Raw genomic sequence first — 16269 nt, 5'->3', positions numbered from 1 at the left:
CAACCAGTTCTTCATCTGCAGAGAAGATTTTTTAATGTGGAAACGGGTGTGGGGTGTACGAGACCGGAGCTTTTTAATAACAATAACAACACAAAATGCCTGGAACAAATGGCTTTTGCTGCTGCTGCATTTATTGAGCAGGCAGAGCTGTCCCCAATTAGATAATAGGGGATTTCTTGGCTCGCACCAAGCAATTCAGAAGAAAGAGCCTCGTTATTGATGGGACAAACCACGCAAAGCAGAGTTTAATAAAGCAGAGAAGTATCAAAGAGAGAAAGGTTTTAATTCTTAATAAGTAGATCCATGGGTTTCATTAACCAGCGTTCAAAGGGGCTTTTTAAGGGTTGCTTTTATTACCTAATTAATTAAAGCCTGACCAATAAGATAGATTAATCCAATGCAATTGCATCTTGTATTAATAGCAATACTAATTAATCACCGAGCTGAAGCATTCCTCTGCACTGAGGAGAAATCATTCCAGGGTAAAGCTGGAGAGAAAGCTGGAATAGAAAGGGGAAGGATGGGCTGAGCGTGGTTTTGTCCCCCAAAATGTGATTTTTGATGATCATGGCCAGTCCAGCTGACAGAGTGCAGGAATAAAATGAAAATAATGAGTTAAAAAATTTTAATGGCATTTCTGATGTTTTCAATGTACCTTCTAGACCCCCTTGATGGACCCATCCTTGCTCTGCCCCTGTGTTCCATCTGCACTTTCCCAGGATGAGGAGGCCGTGGATAAAACAGGACTGGGACACAGGGGATTATCCCCAAATCTCTGTGACCTCCATTCACACCCCAACGGCCTGAATTCCAGGGAATCTCAGATCTGACATCAGACCTCCTTTCCTTCTCCTTATCACACATTCCCAGCCAGGAAAAAAAAGAAAGGGAAAAAAAGAAGGAAAAAGGGAAAGGAAATGAGGAAAGAAGGGAAGAAAAGGAGAGAAGAAGGGAGGAAAAAGCAGGAAAACAATGCAAAGGGAAAAAGAAGGAAAATAAAGCAAAGGAAAAAAGAAAAAAAAAAGGAAAAAAAAAACCAAACAGCTCCAACTCTGTTGAATCTGATTTTTCTGCCACCAAATTATGGATCATTATCCTTCCTACCCTCCACCAGCTCCCCCAGGTCCTGGCTCTGCCGTGGTGTATCCGTGCACTCAGCTGCAGGGAGGGAAGCAAAAGGAAAGGAGAGGGAATCATTTGCACATAAATATTAAAAAAAGAGAATCTGTAGCTCCCACACCATTTGTTTTCTCATTAAGCAGCGTCTGCGAGCACGGGGATATTTGATCTATTAAAAATGCTTATTTAAATACTCCTTCTAGAGTTAATTTTTCCTCCTGAAGGCTACTGTAAAAAATCCCTCTCCTCTGAAACAGAGGAGGGGGAAAAGCAGTGTTTTTTCATGAGTTTTGTATTCCATGTGAAGTTAACAAAACACAGCTCTGTGACAGAACCACACTGCTGTCACACCACGAGGATGATGATTCATGGAGCTCTCCAAGAGCTATTCATGTTAGCAATGACTTAGCCCAAATGAACATTATAAATAATTAACAGTATGCAGATTGCCATTATTGGAAAGCCTCTGGGCCTTACCCAGCGAGTAATTTCAATTATTCAAAAGTATTAATAAACTGAATTTTTTTTTTCCATTTAATTTGTCTGGGGTTTTTTTTGTGTTTTTAGAGCACCTGCCTCCAGTGTGGAAAAGCCAAGGGAGCTCTCCCTATGATCTCCAAAAGCCAAGGGAATTCTCCCCACAACTTCCCAATTCCAGGGAGTGCTCCCCACAATCTCTGCTCTCCCCAGGGCAGGGGGGCACTGGGGCACTCCCAGTCCCACCAGTTGCTCCCCATGGAGACGGGTGCTCCTTCCTGGACCCACTAAATCCACCCCTGATCACCAAGGCTGGACTGGGGCTGCTCCCAGCTCTCCCAGTTCTCCCAGTCCCCAGGGCAGTTCCCACCTGTGGCTTGTGCAGGAGGTCAGAGCATCCTCACCAGCTGAGGACTGCGCCATACCGGTGCCTTTCCCCCCTTATCAGCATCACCTAAACGGAAAATAACTTCCCTGGGTTGCTGTTTGAAGAACCAGTCCTGCTGCCTCCCCCTGGAAACTGGGAGTGACCAGCTCTGGCCACTGGAATGCTCCGCCGGGGCTGGAGCAGCTCCCCGGAGCTGTTCTTGCACAGCCGAGCAGAACGTAAGGCAACGGAAATCCCAGATCTTTGGGGGGGGAAAAGGTGCTTTTCAGTAAAATGGTTCCAAACCAATGGCCTCTCATCAGCGTGGGGACAAACGAGGCTGAAGGGGCACAAAGCAGCTCCCAGGGAACGTTTGCTGAGGTCTTTTAGGCGAATGAACCCCTCAAGAGGTGATCAGTGGCACAAAATCCCTCCCTGAAAGCAGTTCCACGGCCGGATAAAGGTAAACATCGCTAGGAGTGAGAAGTGCCATTCCCCCTTTCCCACTCGGTGACCCTTGGCAGCTCCCCGGGCAGGGATAATCCCGCATTTTCCCCAGGAAGCTCGAAAGCTGCTTTTGCCAGCGCTCCGCCCTGGGGACACCGAGGTTTCTGCGCTGCTGTGGCACAGCCAAACCTCAACCGCGGCACAAGGGAGGGCTCTGCTGGAAGCAAACCGGAGCTACAGCAGCACAGACCTCTGCTCTGCTCCAAAACCCAGTCAGTCCGATGCATTTTACCCCCAAACAGCGAGGTTTTGTGCGCATTTTTGGATTTTAAATCTTGTATCACAGACGATCTTACTACACTCCGATCTCTCAGGACAGCAACAATGGCAGAGTGGCTTTTTTGAGGTAATTTGTTAAATGTGGGCTGGAAAAGCTGCAGTCAAAGCACTCAGTCCCACTTCAGACCAACCCTCTGGAAGCAGATAAGGCAGCAAGACAAGATAAGGAATGGCAGTAAACAGCAGCTCAGGGCAGTGACTCCACTGGTAAATGTGCAACCACTGTGAAAACATCAGAGCTGGGGTACTTGCCCCAAAATCAGGATTTCAGCCCCTTTACACTCACTTTGGAACTGACACTTGGAAGTCTGAATGCAACAAAAGTAACAAAAGGCAAAGATCTCATTATCCAAAAACCCAGAGGAACTTTAAAACCACTGCAAAATTGCCATCACTGATGTTCAACAGGCATTTCCTTGGAACGTGGAGTTTGATCAGGAGACACAGCAAACGTCCTGTCAGCTCCAGCAGTCTCTGAACCAGGACTACAAACCAGGAAACAACACAAGAGATAATGCCAATCAGAGAGAAAACAAATCCAGGAGGAAAAGGCAGCAAAAGAGAACCCATAAATCAAAGTGATGGTCAGACAGCACATTTCCACATTCCTGTTCTCAAACCCAGCATGAGCTGTTTCCCAGGGTGGTTATCCACAGGCTGCAGAGAGCCCAGCAAGGCTCTTGGTGCAGAATTCCCACCTGAACCAGGTGCTTCACGGACTGATTGGACAAAGGATTGGGAATCACAGCAGGGAGGTCAGGACCTGCTCACGAGGCTGGGTGCTGCCACACTTCGTTTATCCCACATCACTCCCTGCTCTCAGCTGCCCCCAAATCCTCATGGACAGAAAGAGGAGCGGGGGAGAAGAAAGAGCCCTGTTGTTTTGGGGTGGGGTGGGTTTAGTCCCCTGCAGGAAGGAGCCATCCCAGCTCAAACCAGGTGAAATCCCAGTGTACAGAAGGTGCAGGGAGATCCCCTGCAAGCCTTGCAAGAACCACCCTACAAGACAAACACACATCAGAGTAGTCAAACACGCTACTTTTTAATGTGGATCTGCAAAATGCAAGCCAAGTGTTGAAAATTCAGGACATTTCATGCAAGCACATTTGGTCCTCTTCCAAGTTTCCTTCCTCAGTTAAATACTTCCTGGATAAATAACAATTGAGCATACATGGCGCTTTTAGTTAGGAAAACTTGATATTGCACATGATACCAAGAAATACAAGAGTCTATTTCAGCAAGTGATTCCAGCACTGTTATCAGTTCCATTTTGATGCCATTGACTTGTACAAAAGCTCTCATTTTAGTGCATAACAGGAGCCCTGTCCTTACAGAGTAAAAATGTACTAAAAGCAGTTTTAGAGCAAAGAGGAAGAAAAGTTGGCTCCTGAAGGAACACAAGAGTCTTTTACCACCAGCTTCCTTGAGGATAAAGAGCATTTCTGTGGAAAGATGACTGTCACATCACCTGGCAACAGAAATTCCAAAGCAATTCCCAAGGGAAGCTGACCATGTTTGGCTGGAAGCTGCAATTCCTGGCTGGGCTGCTCCCATTCTCAGCCACCTTTCACTATTCCTGGCAAAAACAAGGAAACAAGGATGGCAGAATTGTTCTGCAACTTTCTCACAGTCGTGGAATTCTCTCTGGAAAACTTTGGAATGGATTCTGTGCATGATCCTGGGCTGGGACCCTCCCCTGGGTTCAGGAGTTCAGAAGGCACAAACACATAGTGGTGAGCGTGACACATTCAGGGAGCTAAACTGGGAGTCAGGGACAAACCAGGAGCAGAAGAAGCCACCACCACACTTTGGGTGTGTCTGTCCTGGTGTCCTGTCCTTCCTGTGTCCTGTCCATCCCAGCACTGCCACTCTGAGTTTACACAGCCAGGGTGGGATGCTGCACTGGGCTCCCACCCCACCACTTCTCATTCCAGAGCTGGATGAGACGTGCTGGCCCAGGAGCAGCATTTCAGAGCCCAGATCCCTGTGCTTCCTGGGTGAGCAGAGGTCCCCCCTGCCTTTGTCCATCCTCTTGCCCTTCCTCACCCTGTACTGGCTGGGAAGCACAGCCTGAACCTCTCCCAACACCTCTCTGCATCACACCACCCTGAATTCCTGTTTTCCTTTAAACAGGTGACTCAGACACTCCAATAATACATTAACAAAGCCAATTCTACAGGAGCTGGAATCCCCAGCTGCTTCAAACACCAAGGCAACCCATTCTACTGCAATAATTTGGGAAATTTTAACCTATTTCCCTCTCCCCCTCTCCAACCCTTCAGCCCTTCAAACACACACACTAAGACCATGAAGACTTGATGATTTTTTTTTTTTTGCCTGAACATAAGATTCAACTATCATGGAACAGAAGATCCTATAACAAAGTCCCTGAGATGCATCTGTACATTAAAAGATTTCAACAATAACCTCTCCAGCACAAACTTCGTATTTATTAGAAATGTTTTGAGTTGCAACACGTGGTTTATGAAAACCAATGTTGTTTTAAGAAGGTGAAAATACAGCAGATCAAGTTGCCCTGGTATTTAAGCCTCAATTTAAAAGTCATTAACCCAAAAATAACATTTTACTATTTCAACTGTAGTCAAAAGTTAGAAGTATATAAGCAATGGGGAACCACTGGAAAAAAAACCCCAACTTGTTATATTTAAGAATGTTGTTTTGGCCTCAGTTTGTTGTCATCCCTCAAGCCCTTAACTGCTTTCTTCCCAAAATTTCATAGACAGATATTCTTCCAGGATCTTAAAAGACAAAAAAGGGAAATCATCTCTTTTTAAGTGACTTTGGGCTCCACTGTATTTTGCAACCAGCTCATCTAAAATACTTTTCCATCTTCCCAAGGAAGCTCAGTTTTCCCTGCTAGTGAAGAGAACTTAAGGCACTAACACAAATCCTGTCAGGAATGTGGAACAGTTTGTTCTTCATGTACTGTGACACCAGTTCCTAGCAGCATCTCTCCTGAAAAGGCACTAAAACATGGCAAACAAGGAAACTTTGGGAACTTCTGCCTGAGTGGCTCTGCAATTCCCCCTTCCCTCCCCCCATTCCCTTCCAAAAAGGCACCTGGATTGGTTTGATCACTGGTTTCTGCAGCTACAGGCTCTCACAACCCTGCCTGTTCTATCAGCTGTGTGTGTGAGGGATATCAGACTCTACCAACAGCTTTTACACCACCAGGAGTTATCTTTCCAAGAGTAGATAGAGCAGTTTTGTTTCAGCAAACCCAGTGGGTTCCTACCTGAGTAGACCTTAAGGTTGTGTATTGCTAGTCAGAAAAATTCAATAATTCAACTTGGTGTAAAAAATTGCACTTTCCCCCTCCTTCCCCAAGCCAAGATCACTTCAAATTAAACACCAGACCCTTCTCTAGAGGGACATTTGTAACACAGCCACAAAGAGGTAGCTAAGTGGCACAGGCCAATTTGCCTTCTTTTTCTTTTAAAACATATTCAGCCTTCATTTGCAACAACATTTTTCATAGGAAGTCCTGAAACAAGAGCTGTGTGTTCGGGTGGCACAGGAGGTTACCCCAGCTCGGAGCACTGAGCTCCATCTCCTTTGTGTCCACGGCTGACCACAGGCCCAGGGGACACCTGGGGCACTCAGCCTGTGCAGGGAGCAGCTGAAGGGGGAGGAATGTCTGCAGAGGAATCCCAGGCTCCTCCAAAGTTTCCCTGGAGAGTCCCTCAGATCAGTCCCACCATCCTGTCGATCTGTCTCATGTAGTTGCTCTTCAGGGGCAGCAGGTACCTCCTCTCATCAGGGACTCTGTTACACTGTTAAGAAAATTTAAATATTTTTAAAATCTCAAATCCAAACCCAGGCAATCCCATCCCTCTGCAATCCTTTCAGATCCTCCCAGTACAGAAAATTGTATCAAATAACACTTTTTATCCCAAGTTTCCCTCATTCTTTGCAGACTTCCCCACAAATCCCATAAATGAGCAGCAAGTGTTTCCTCGGTGCAAGCTGCAGCTTCCAAACATACAGCACAGCTTGTTGTGCAACTGAGATTTCCTTCACTATGACAACTGTGAATGTTTAAAATAATGCTCTTTTTCTGGAGTTTTGGGGGGAGGAGGGAAGGAACCACACCAGAACCTACCAGCAGAGGTTTAAAAACATTGTTCTGTAACTGCTCTAGTGGAAGGTGTCCCTGCCCATGGGGGTGGAATGAGATGACCTTCAAAGTCCTTTCAATTCAAACCATTCTGTGATGCCCTGATTAAAACCAGATCTGTTTTGGTTGGTGATGGGCACTGGAGCTCACAGCTCTGGGCTCAGTTGAGGCCTTGCTAAGAAAGGTCCCCTTTACACCCCCAAAACCACCCTGAGGAAGACAAAGCTTGGTTTAAATGACCCTCTGCTTCTCCCTCTCCTCCTGACAGCAGCACTGCAGAGTTTTAAGGGCAAAGGGGAAGGGAAAAATAACTGGAAATAAATTAACAAAGAACAAAAAAATTGCTGCAAAATACTTCAAAGGGGACAGGTTTCACTCTCACCACAATCCCTCACATGATCCCATTTTTGCTGCTGCTGCAAGTGCTTTTCACGGGAGCTTCTCAGATATTTAACATGCCTAAAGGAAATTGTCTACAGTACCACTTCCAAATGGCTCTTTTTGTCCTGCCTGCCCCTCCTCCATCCCCAAGGCAGGAGCAGCCTGTGCATTCCTTACGTTGGAGCTGAAGTTGGCTGCCTTCAGCTCCGTGGGTTTGGTTTTCTCGGCGCTGTCCTCCTCTCCAGGGAGGATGTCTTCCCACAGCGAGTTCCGGAAACGCTCATCCACAGACACGATGTGGCCCTCAGTAGTAAACATGAACTTATTCCCAGATTTATGCACTGGATTCTCTTCATCAAACAACTAAACGAGAGATGGGAGAGACAGTCATTGTTGGTGTGCAGCACCCTTCATGTCCCAGTAATGAGGAGTTGCAAACAGGTATTCACGCATTGAAGGAGCACACAAAAACACCTTTTAGTGCTAAATAATGCTGGAGCAAATGGAAATAAATCGTCTTAATGCAAGGGATTGATCTGAGCAGTTAAAAGAGGAGAGCAGAAGGAAAACTTTGCACACAACTTGAAGTGCCCTTATTTTCTAAGCTGCTCTGTGAGGCACTTCTAGGCTGGCATCCACTCAGTCATAGATTTATTTGGTTTTCTGCACTAAGAGAGATTGAGAACAGGAGCTTAGGTAATGTCAGCCCAAATGCTTTCTCCTGGGAGTGCCAAAGCCCGGTGGGGAGAAAGCAGAGGCTGCTCCAGGCAGGAGGGCTACAAGCAGCAGTTAGCTCAGAGCTGAGCAGCAGCTTCCTCCAGTCCTGTCCCCTCTCCTTTCCAGCTCTCCAGGTTCAGGAACCACAGCTGGGCAGCTGCCCAACCTCAGAGACGGGGGTGAGGTCAAAGCAGAGGAGCACAGCCTGAATCACTCCCATACACAAGTCCTAGAGCCCAGCAGGTTGTAATTAATGACGTCCCACCCCCAGCCCAACCCAGTTTAATTAATAATTAATAATCAATAGCCTCCCACCTCCTCACTCTAGCATGTTTGTGCACAGTATCTTGGCAATGAGGAACACACACGTACCAGGTACAAGTATTTACAGGTTTCACTGAGAAAAAAGCTCTCCATTCGATCCTCCTTCGTCTTCTCCACCACGTGGTGCAACGTGGCATAGCCACACCTGCAACATGGAACATTGGTTTGGCTTTAATTCCCAGCTGTCCTGCTCCCAAACTGCTCCCCAGATATTCCTTTACTCCAGACCATTCCAACTGCCAGGGGTGAAGTTCAAAGGGAACAACTGTGTTGTGCAAGCACTCATTGCTTATTAGTTCTGGGGTCCTGAGGGGTCTGTGATCACCTGAACCCCACTCAACTGCAATGCTTGACCTGGCCAATCATTACACATTGGTTACAAAATGAGTCAGTTAATAATAAGGAATAAAAATTCACTGTCTTCACTCTGAGTCTTGCAAGAGGTTCAACTACTCAGTATTAAAGTCAGGATTCACTGCTGCTGTCTTGAACTGGAAGCTGATATGCAACAGCTTCTGGCTTAGGGGGCATCCCTCAGTTCAGCTCAACACCACGAGGTGAGAAATAGTCTTGCAGGATCCCTAGGAAAAATCCCAACTACTATTTTCAGCAGCTTTTAGCAGCTGATAATCAACAATGCATTTTCAAAGGCAGTTACAAAATTCTGAAGGTACGAAGTTGCCACTGGACTGTAATTTCATTTTCAGATGGGAAAGAAAGTGCTCAGTAAGTAAATCACCACTTGTGGCTTTCAAGGAGGGTTGGGTTTTCTGGTTTACCTACATGTGGCAGACTGGATTCTATATAATATTTGTATAATAAAATGTAGGTATATAGCACTGAGAGAAGAAAAAAACATTGAAGACTGACTTTGCTTTTGTATATTTTTCCAAACTCTGCAGAATATCCATTCCCACATGAAGGTAAAATGGGTTCTTTGTGGCCTAAATAAGGAAGACAGACAAGAGTTAGAGTCAGCAATTTTGAAATCTTGTAAAAATAACACAACAAAGGCCTATTGGTACCAGAGTCTTGTGTATCACACAGCAAATTTATCTTTATAGGAGCATGACTTGGATTAGCCTGTGCAAGCTTCTCACATTTGCTTTAGTGCAATCCTAAACCTGCAGTAAATCCAAACTCTCTGATACCTTCCTTGTAGGCAGACAGTTATTTTAGTTTATTGTATCTGTGCCTGGACAGTGTTGCAAGGAAAGCTGTTATATTTACTACAACAATTTTGGTTAAGCAGTCACAAGTCTCTGCCTTGCAAAAATCTGCCAGCACCTTTTAGAAAAGGTTGTTGAGTGTTGTTTTTGCCTGCCTTAGAAAAAAGGCTTTTTTTGAAGCAATCAGCAGAGCAACAACATTGCACAACACCGCAGTGCCTGCCCAGAGACCTCCACATGCCAACAGGCAGCTCCAGGGCTGCAAAACTTCAGCTGGCCAGAGGTCAGGGGGGGGAAAAGTGACTTTCTGAACAAAACCATTTTGGCCAAGCCACGGTTTGTAACTCAGAGAAGTGAAATACCTGATAAAGAAGATATGTGGACTCCACCAGCTCCGGCCTCAGTGGATAGAAGGGAACGTCTGGGGCCTGCAGCTGCCAGTTGTACCTCTCTGGGAGAGCTCCATAGCGTTTCCATATGGCATAATAGAAGGCATGGAGACAAATGGCATCTTCCACATCTCCTATCAGCACCTGGGCACAACAGCAGCCAGAGACACACACTTAATGCTGCCAGCCAGCAAAGATGAGAACGTGGCATCTAACACAACTCTCCCCTCATAAAACACACACAAAATAACCCCCCAAAAAAGTACTAATGTATTCATTCTTTGCAGCAAAAGCTTTAGCAGAGCTCAGCCTCACAGCACAGAATACAAATCTGAGGTTAAAAGAGGGATGCTGAGAGTCTCTCAGATCCAGCAGGGAGCAGGCCAGGCCTCCCCACATTGTCGAGTTAATGCAGAGCTGAACTGAACTCTTATCAGAGCCACCAGATGCAAACCCACAGGTGGGAGCTCAGCTCAGAACTGCTCAGACTCATTCCCAGCCCAGGATTAGGATGAGCCTTTCTACTTGGCCTTTAGCAGCAGGAAAGCTTACCTGCAGTCCAGGGAAAAAGGCTTGCAGAGAGTCGATCCAGGTGTTCATCAGCTGGCCCGTGTACATGTTCACGTTCACGTACAGGGGAGGGTCACCTTCTCCTTCATTGCAGGCCTCTCGACTGCCAGGGAACAAGAGCAACATGGAAATGCCTCTGCTTGAGGAGAGCACAGTGCACTGCCACCAGCAAAGGCAAGGAGCCACTGCTTTGCTGTGCTGGGCTCATTTTGAAAGGAACCAAAACATCGGTCATGCTCTCAGAGAAGTTAATTCATAAAGGGATGTATCCTATCTTAGAGCTCTGCCAGCAGAATCTCTACCAAAAAGTCATGCTAGGCAAGATCAGGCCTTCAGAAGAACAAAGCAGCCAATTTAATACATTTCCTTTGCAGTGCCAGACTTTTCTCAGCCTTAACATTTATAAATGGGACAGGAACCAGCTTGGTTTCTCTGCACCCGATCGGTTGCTGAGGAGTGAGGAGACTACCATGAAAATGAGATTTTGCTTCTTCAAGTAAAGAGAACACAGATTTTCTGGGGCATGACACAAAGCACTATAAACAGTGTTTCATCTTGCTGGAGGATTCACTGCTCCAGGAATTGATGCTGACACAAATCACATACCCTCTCCTCAAGTGGTTCTGAATGTTCTGATAGGCAGCGTTGAACATCTCCAGGTCTTCCTTTTCCCCAAAGAGGATGTAAGACTTCAGCAGGTACTCATAGAACGAATCTGACCCTGCTCCCAGTCCGCTCTGCTTTCCAACCCAGTGACCAGTCTGGATGTTCACAACATTTCCTTTCAGAACAAACAAAAAGTTTAGTCTGAGGTTGCTGAGTACATCAGAGAAAACCAATCCAGTCAAGACTTGGGGGAATATTACACATTCAGAAATTGCCAAGGAGGAAGGATCAAAGATTAACATCAGATAAAGTGTTACAGTGGTGGATTCATCTGAGGAACACCCACACACATGCAGTTATTTTAATTACTTTTAGTCATCTGCCAATCTGAATTACATTAATGCGGACACAAATCAGGGCCTTCAGTTCCATCTCCCAGTTTTGTGAAAAATTCTATTTGAGATGTGTGTGCCCTAAGGAGTCATTCAGAGACTCCATTTTTCTTACAAAACCCCACAGTGCCATTTGTTCAACACAGCCCCTGGGCACACAAGGAGAAAGTGACTGAACAGCTACAGACGGAGCAGAAGGACAAAGTTTAGGACACATGAAGGAACTGCAGGCTGCTGGCACAGCCTGAGGCAGGCTGAACACGGAGCCAGTGGACACAGCAGCACCCAGACATTACCCAGCAGTCCAGTGTTATTGCTCCTGAGGCTCCACAGGGCCTTCACAGCTCTCCTGGCCACCCATTCGAACGTGGAGTCACCAAGCAGCCTGCTGAGGATCCCAAACTCCACCAGCAAGGATCCAGCTCCTGCTGTGCAGGTTTCATTGTGGCTGTCTGGAGGAACCCCCTTCTTCAGGTTCACCTGTGAACAGCGACAGTGCCAACAGGGACAGGCAGGCTGGCCCTCAGCCAGCTGTGCTCACAGCTGCACCCTCACACTTAGGAACAAGCCTCTTTGGTGGTTTTTGCACAATATGCAGCATGGAATGTCACAGAGAGAGAAAACCAGCCCATTGCTGCTTGGAAAGCTTTCCTGTAGAATTCCTGAAATTCTTCTTCCAGCTTTATAGCATCATGCTTAAAGTGGGCAATCCTGTTTTTTCTCTTGTACTTGCTAATCCTTGCAAGCTCCACTCCACTTTTTCATGCTTTCCCCTAAACATTCAGGCTTCTCCTTCTTTGCTGCCCCTCAGTTCGTGCTCTTGAAAACCAAAAGCTTCCTTAGTGGATGCTCCTCCACTTCCCCAGAGAACACAGAGCTGAAGGGAAGTTACACCACCCTCAGCTGCTTTACCAGACCCTGAACAGAAGTGAAAATTCATGTTTCTACAGCCTGACAGGTCTGGAGGAAAAGCAGTGCTGCTGTCTCCAGAAATTAAGAGCAGCCAGGCAAGAGCTAATTACAGTTTTGCAGTTTAGGGTTGTTCCAGCAGAAGTGACAGCCTTCTCCTTGCCAACTGCATCTGCTTAAAACAAGAGGCTGCAGCATCCAAGAATCCCAAAGTATTGAGTACCCACTGAGCAGCACTCAGGAAAATTATAAATTCCAAGCCCAGTATGATAAATATTTCAGAAGAGTTTTATTCCAATACAATTGTTTTAGTAGCAAGTCACCAATAAAGTCACTTTCCTCAGCTATTTGCCTTTACAGTGTTTCTTGTTAATGCCAGTACTGTTTGCTGCTGTGTGACACGGGGCAGGGAATGCTCCAGCCAAACAGCACAGAACCAAATGACTCCTGACCTACAGGGAACAATAAACACAGTGAAAAATCAGCCCAGGGAAAACATTTACTAGACAGAAGGAGCAACTTGTATTGCCCATGTCACCAAAACTTAGGGCAGTTTCCCCTGTGTCATTTTAGAATAACTTAGAGCAGGCTCAATACCCCAAGTGCACATAGAAGGGCACAAAATTTAAGTTGTAAGACAGGTGAAAAACTGCTTTGAGTCTATTTCCCCCCAGGGCTGCTGTGTCCACTCACCCGAGGGTAGGGAATGCCAGTTTTGGTGTTCTCAAAGGCTGGGAGCAGCCTCACTGCCAGGTCATGAGCCAAATGCAACAGCTCATTGTCATAATCCTTGATGGTCATGTCACCAAAGGGCTGCTTGGTGTCTGTGATTATGATGTGGGCAGACAGCAGGCTTCCCAAAACCCTGTGGGAAAAGGAAAATTCAGGTTTTCAGTCTGTTCTGAACCTCATTCGTCACCTAAACACCTTACTGGTGTCATGTCTGTCAGAATTATTACTTTGTGCTCCTTACAGGCACTACAGAAAATGACCCATGGTGGGTTTTCCCCCACCAGTAGTGAAAACATGTAGAAGTCATGCTGTTGTCAGCCACAGTGTACCAAAACCTGGTTCTGCAAAATTTACCTAACCCAGGAGTTCTTGTAACAAGGCTATTTAGGAGGGAACAGCTCCTTGGCCCTGCAAATGGCAGGAAGGGTGTTACATAAACTTAGTACTCAGCAAAAAGAATGCCTAGCCAAGTGAAGCAGGAATAAACACTGTTTGAGACACTCAGAAAATGAAACCTTTTAAAATCAGACAGCATCTAAACCCATTTCCAAGACAGATGGGTCTGTTTTGCATCTGAAACGAAAGTGAAAGTGAGCAGGAGTCCACGAAAGAAAAACAGACCCAGGAAAAGCTGTCCCAGGGTTGTTTGTTGTGCACAGATCTGAGTCTCTGCTGCAAGAGCAACAACAAAAAAGCAGAGTCTGCAAGCACAGAGACAATCACTGACTCACTGCTCCAGGGCACACAGCACTGATTAAAATAGTTTCCAATATGAAAGGACGGAATATTTTCATAGAAGATTAAGAAACAGCTTACTTGAGGAACAATTATGGCCTAAAGCCTGCCAAAGACCTCATAATCAATGATTTGACTTTGCATTACATACACCAGGACTCTAACCGTGTTACTGCTTTAAAGACAGAAACTCAGCACCACATACCTGATTGTTGCCTCAAAAACTTGGACTGTTGAGTCTTTGTCAAAAGAAACTGTGTCAATCACCAACTTCACTGCCTTCTGGAATTCAGAGGAGTTTCCCATCACCTTTTACAGAAAAACAAAGCTCTTTTGTACAATTGCTGCTTGGGGAAGAGGGCTGGAGAAGAGAATGGCAAGTTCACATCTTAGACCAGCAGTCAGATTTAGCACACTGAGTGTTCAAACTGTCTGAACTATTGATCCAAGAGTTAAGTTTAGCTTGATGCATAACATAACTTGCACAACAATGAAGTCTGATTTGATGTTTATGTGACCAAAGGCAAGTCCACCCTTTCAGGTTCCTGACCCAACACTGCACATCCAAGGGTTCCCTTGTGCCTGCTTCCTACAGGTCTAACCTAGGAAGTGATTTCCACTGCATCCAGAGACAGATGTAAATTCAGCCTGAGCTTTAAGGGAGCAGCAATGTGGAATGAAAACACACGTTCCTGCTTGCCTGAGTTCATGAAAACACTTGGTTTACAGGGACCATACCTAGATTTTTAACCAAAGCACCAGGTGCCAGCTCTCCCCATTACCAGACCCAGTGGGGAAGCACCACATGTTTCATTGGAGCAATGAGGAGCAGAACAGGCTTCCCCCATGCAGCAGCTTCTCAAACACAAGAGACTTGAGCAACTAGAAGCTTTATATTTGAGAAAAGACCTTATGCACTGCCCCACTGGTGGTAGAGGACAGAAAGGCACCATTATCAGCCACATAGCTGATCACAGATCCCAAACTTCTCTTTCAGTAAAATCCAGCACTTCCCCCACTTCTGCTTTCAGTTCTGCTCCGAGCTGCCCTGCTCAAGCAGCTCCTCTCCACTACTGCAGTCCCAGGGTAGAATGGGAAGGGTTTGATATCCCAAAGTGCACAAAGCACCTCCTGCACCAGAGGAGATACACATCCCCCATGGCTCCAGCACACCAGTGAGCACCGACACTCCAGAAGGCACAAACCTGCCCTGGCTGCACAGGTGAGAATAATGAAACCTACTGGGGTCACTGAATATGGCCAGGGAGGGGGCTCTTCCTCATGACCCCATACCCTGATACTACTAACACAAAACTGAGCTGCTCCTCACATTATCTTCCAGTTTTATCAGAAATGCAGGGGACAAGCAGCTTTATAGGTTTTCCCCTCCTTCCTTTCACCACTCTTCACACAGATCTGTGTGTCAGTCAAGCCGTCTCTGCCAAGTGAAACAACCAGAGCTCTTCCAGTTATTGTGTACACAAGGAGCCCTCCTCCTGATGGACCTCTCAGCAGTCCCAGTTCGAATCCACCCATCCTGAGCACCAGAACAACGGCATATCCCAAAAGATAATCTCGTCTGAACCTTGGGGAGGAGCTTCAAAATTTCCTGTCTCCTCTGGAAATCCCTGCTGACACATCTCCAGCTACTCTCATTCTCTTACCCCCGTATGACACTGCTGGTTTGTGATCCAGCTGTTACCTTGTGATCCAGCTATTTGCCACCACACACCCAGCCATGCCTTGGGGAGCACCCCCAGCCAGGGCAGTCCCTGGGGTGACCAGGGCAGGTCCCAGGGTGACCAGGGCAGTGTCCTCACCCTAAGGACTCACCGCCAGCGTGTCCAGCGCGTCAATCAGCGTCAGGGAGTAGTTCCCCAGCACATCATTGATGTTCAGGTTGGAGCTGGAAGAGCAGAATCACAGAACCGTTAGGGTTGGAAGGGATCTGTGCAGATCATCCAGTCCAACCCCCTGCCCAGGCAGGGTCACCTGGAGCAGGTGACACAGGGATGTGTCCAGGTGGGTTTGGAATGTCTCCAGGAGGGAAGGCTCCATGACTCCTTGGGCAGCTGTTCCACGGCTCTGCCCCACCATGGAAAAAAGTTCATTCCAGTACCTGAAGGGAGACTACAAGAAATATGGAGGGGACTGGAGTGACAGGACAAGAGGAAATGGCTTCAAACTTAAGGGGAGTAGGTTGACATTGGATATTAGCAGGAAATTGTTCCCTGGGAGGGTGGGCAGGCCCTGGCACAGGGTGCCCAGAGCAGCTGGGGCTGCTGCTGGATCCCTGGAAATGTCCAAGGCCAGGCTGGACATTGGGCCTTGGAGCAGCCTGGGACAGTGGGAGGTGTCCCTGCCCATGGAAGGGGGTTGGAATGAGATGAGCTTTATTATCCCTTCCAACTCAAATCATTCCATGATTCCATGACATCCTGCCCACAGCAGAGGGGTT

The 16269-nt window shown here is 46.7% G+C and overlaps 1 protein-coding gene across 1 annotated transcript; it reads right to left on the bottom strand.

The window, feature by feature from the left end:
• Positions 1-3771: 3771 nt before the first annotated feature.
• On the bottom strand, positions 3772-15937 carry EDEM1 (ER degradation enhancing alpha-mannosidase like protein 1). The gene is made up of 12 exons (XM_017735242.1): positions 15804-15937; positions 15645-15717; positions 14017-14120; positions 13038-13209; positions 11732-11915; positions 11044-11218; positions 10420-10540; positions 9841-10011; positions 9180-9253; positions 8358-8454; positions 7446-7631; positions 3772-6543 (listed from the first exon to the last, which is right to left on the bottom strand). Exons 1-12 carry the CDS (start codon positions 15920-15922, stop codon positions 6454-6456), a joined length of 1566 nt encoding a protein of 521 aa, XP_017590731.1. The 5' UTR covers positions 15923-15937; the 3' UTR covers positions 3772-6453.
• Between the last annotated feature and the right edge of the window lie 332 nt (positions 15938-16269).

This window comes from Corvus brachyrhynchos, unplaced genomic scaffold, assembly GCF_000691975.1.
Source record: "Corvus brachyrhynchos isolate BGI_N302 unplaced genomic scaffold, ASM69197v1 scaffold95, whole genome shotgun sequence".
Classification (NCBI taxonomy): Eukaryota; Metazoa; Chordata; class Aves; order Passeriformes; family Corvidae; genus Corvus; species Corvus brachyrhynchos.
This window is presented reverse-complemented; position numbering and strand designations above follow the sequence as displayed.

Bases quoted from the DNA above. Each gene is read 5' to 3' on its own strand.
- EDEM1 (XM_017735242.1), bottom strand. From the start codon at position 15,922: ATGAACTTTTTTCCATGGTGGGGCAGAGCCGTGGAACAGCTGCCCAAG. The intron at 10,541-11,043 runs GTATGTGATTTG...GTTCCCTGGCAG, and splicing joins CAGAACCACTTGAGGAGAGG to TCGAGAGGCCTGCAATGAAG. The intron at 6,544-7,445 runs GTAAGGAATGCA...TTTTCTTAACAG, and splicing joins CAGCCAACTTCAGCTCCAAC to TGTAACAGAGTCCCTGATGA.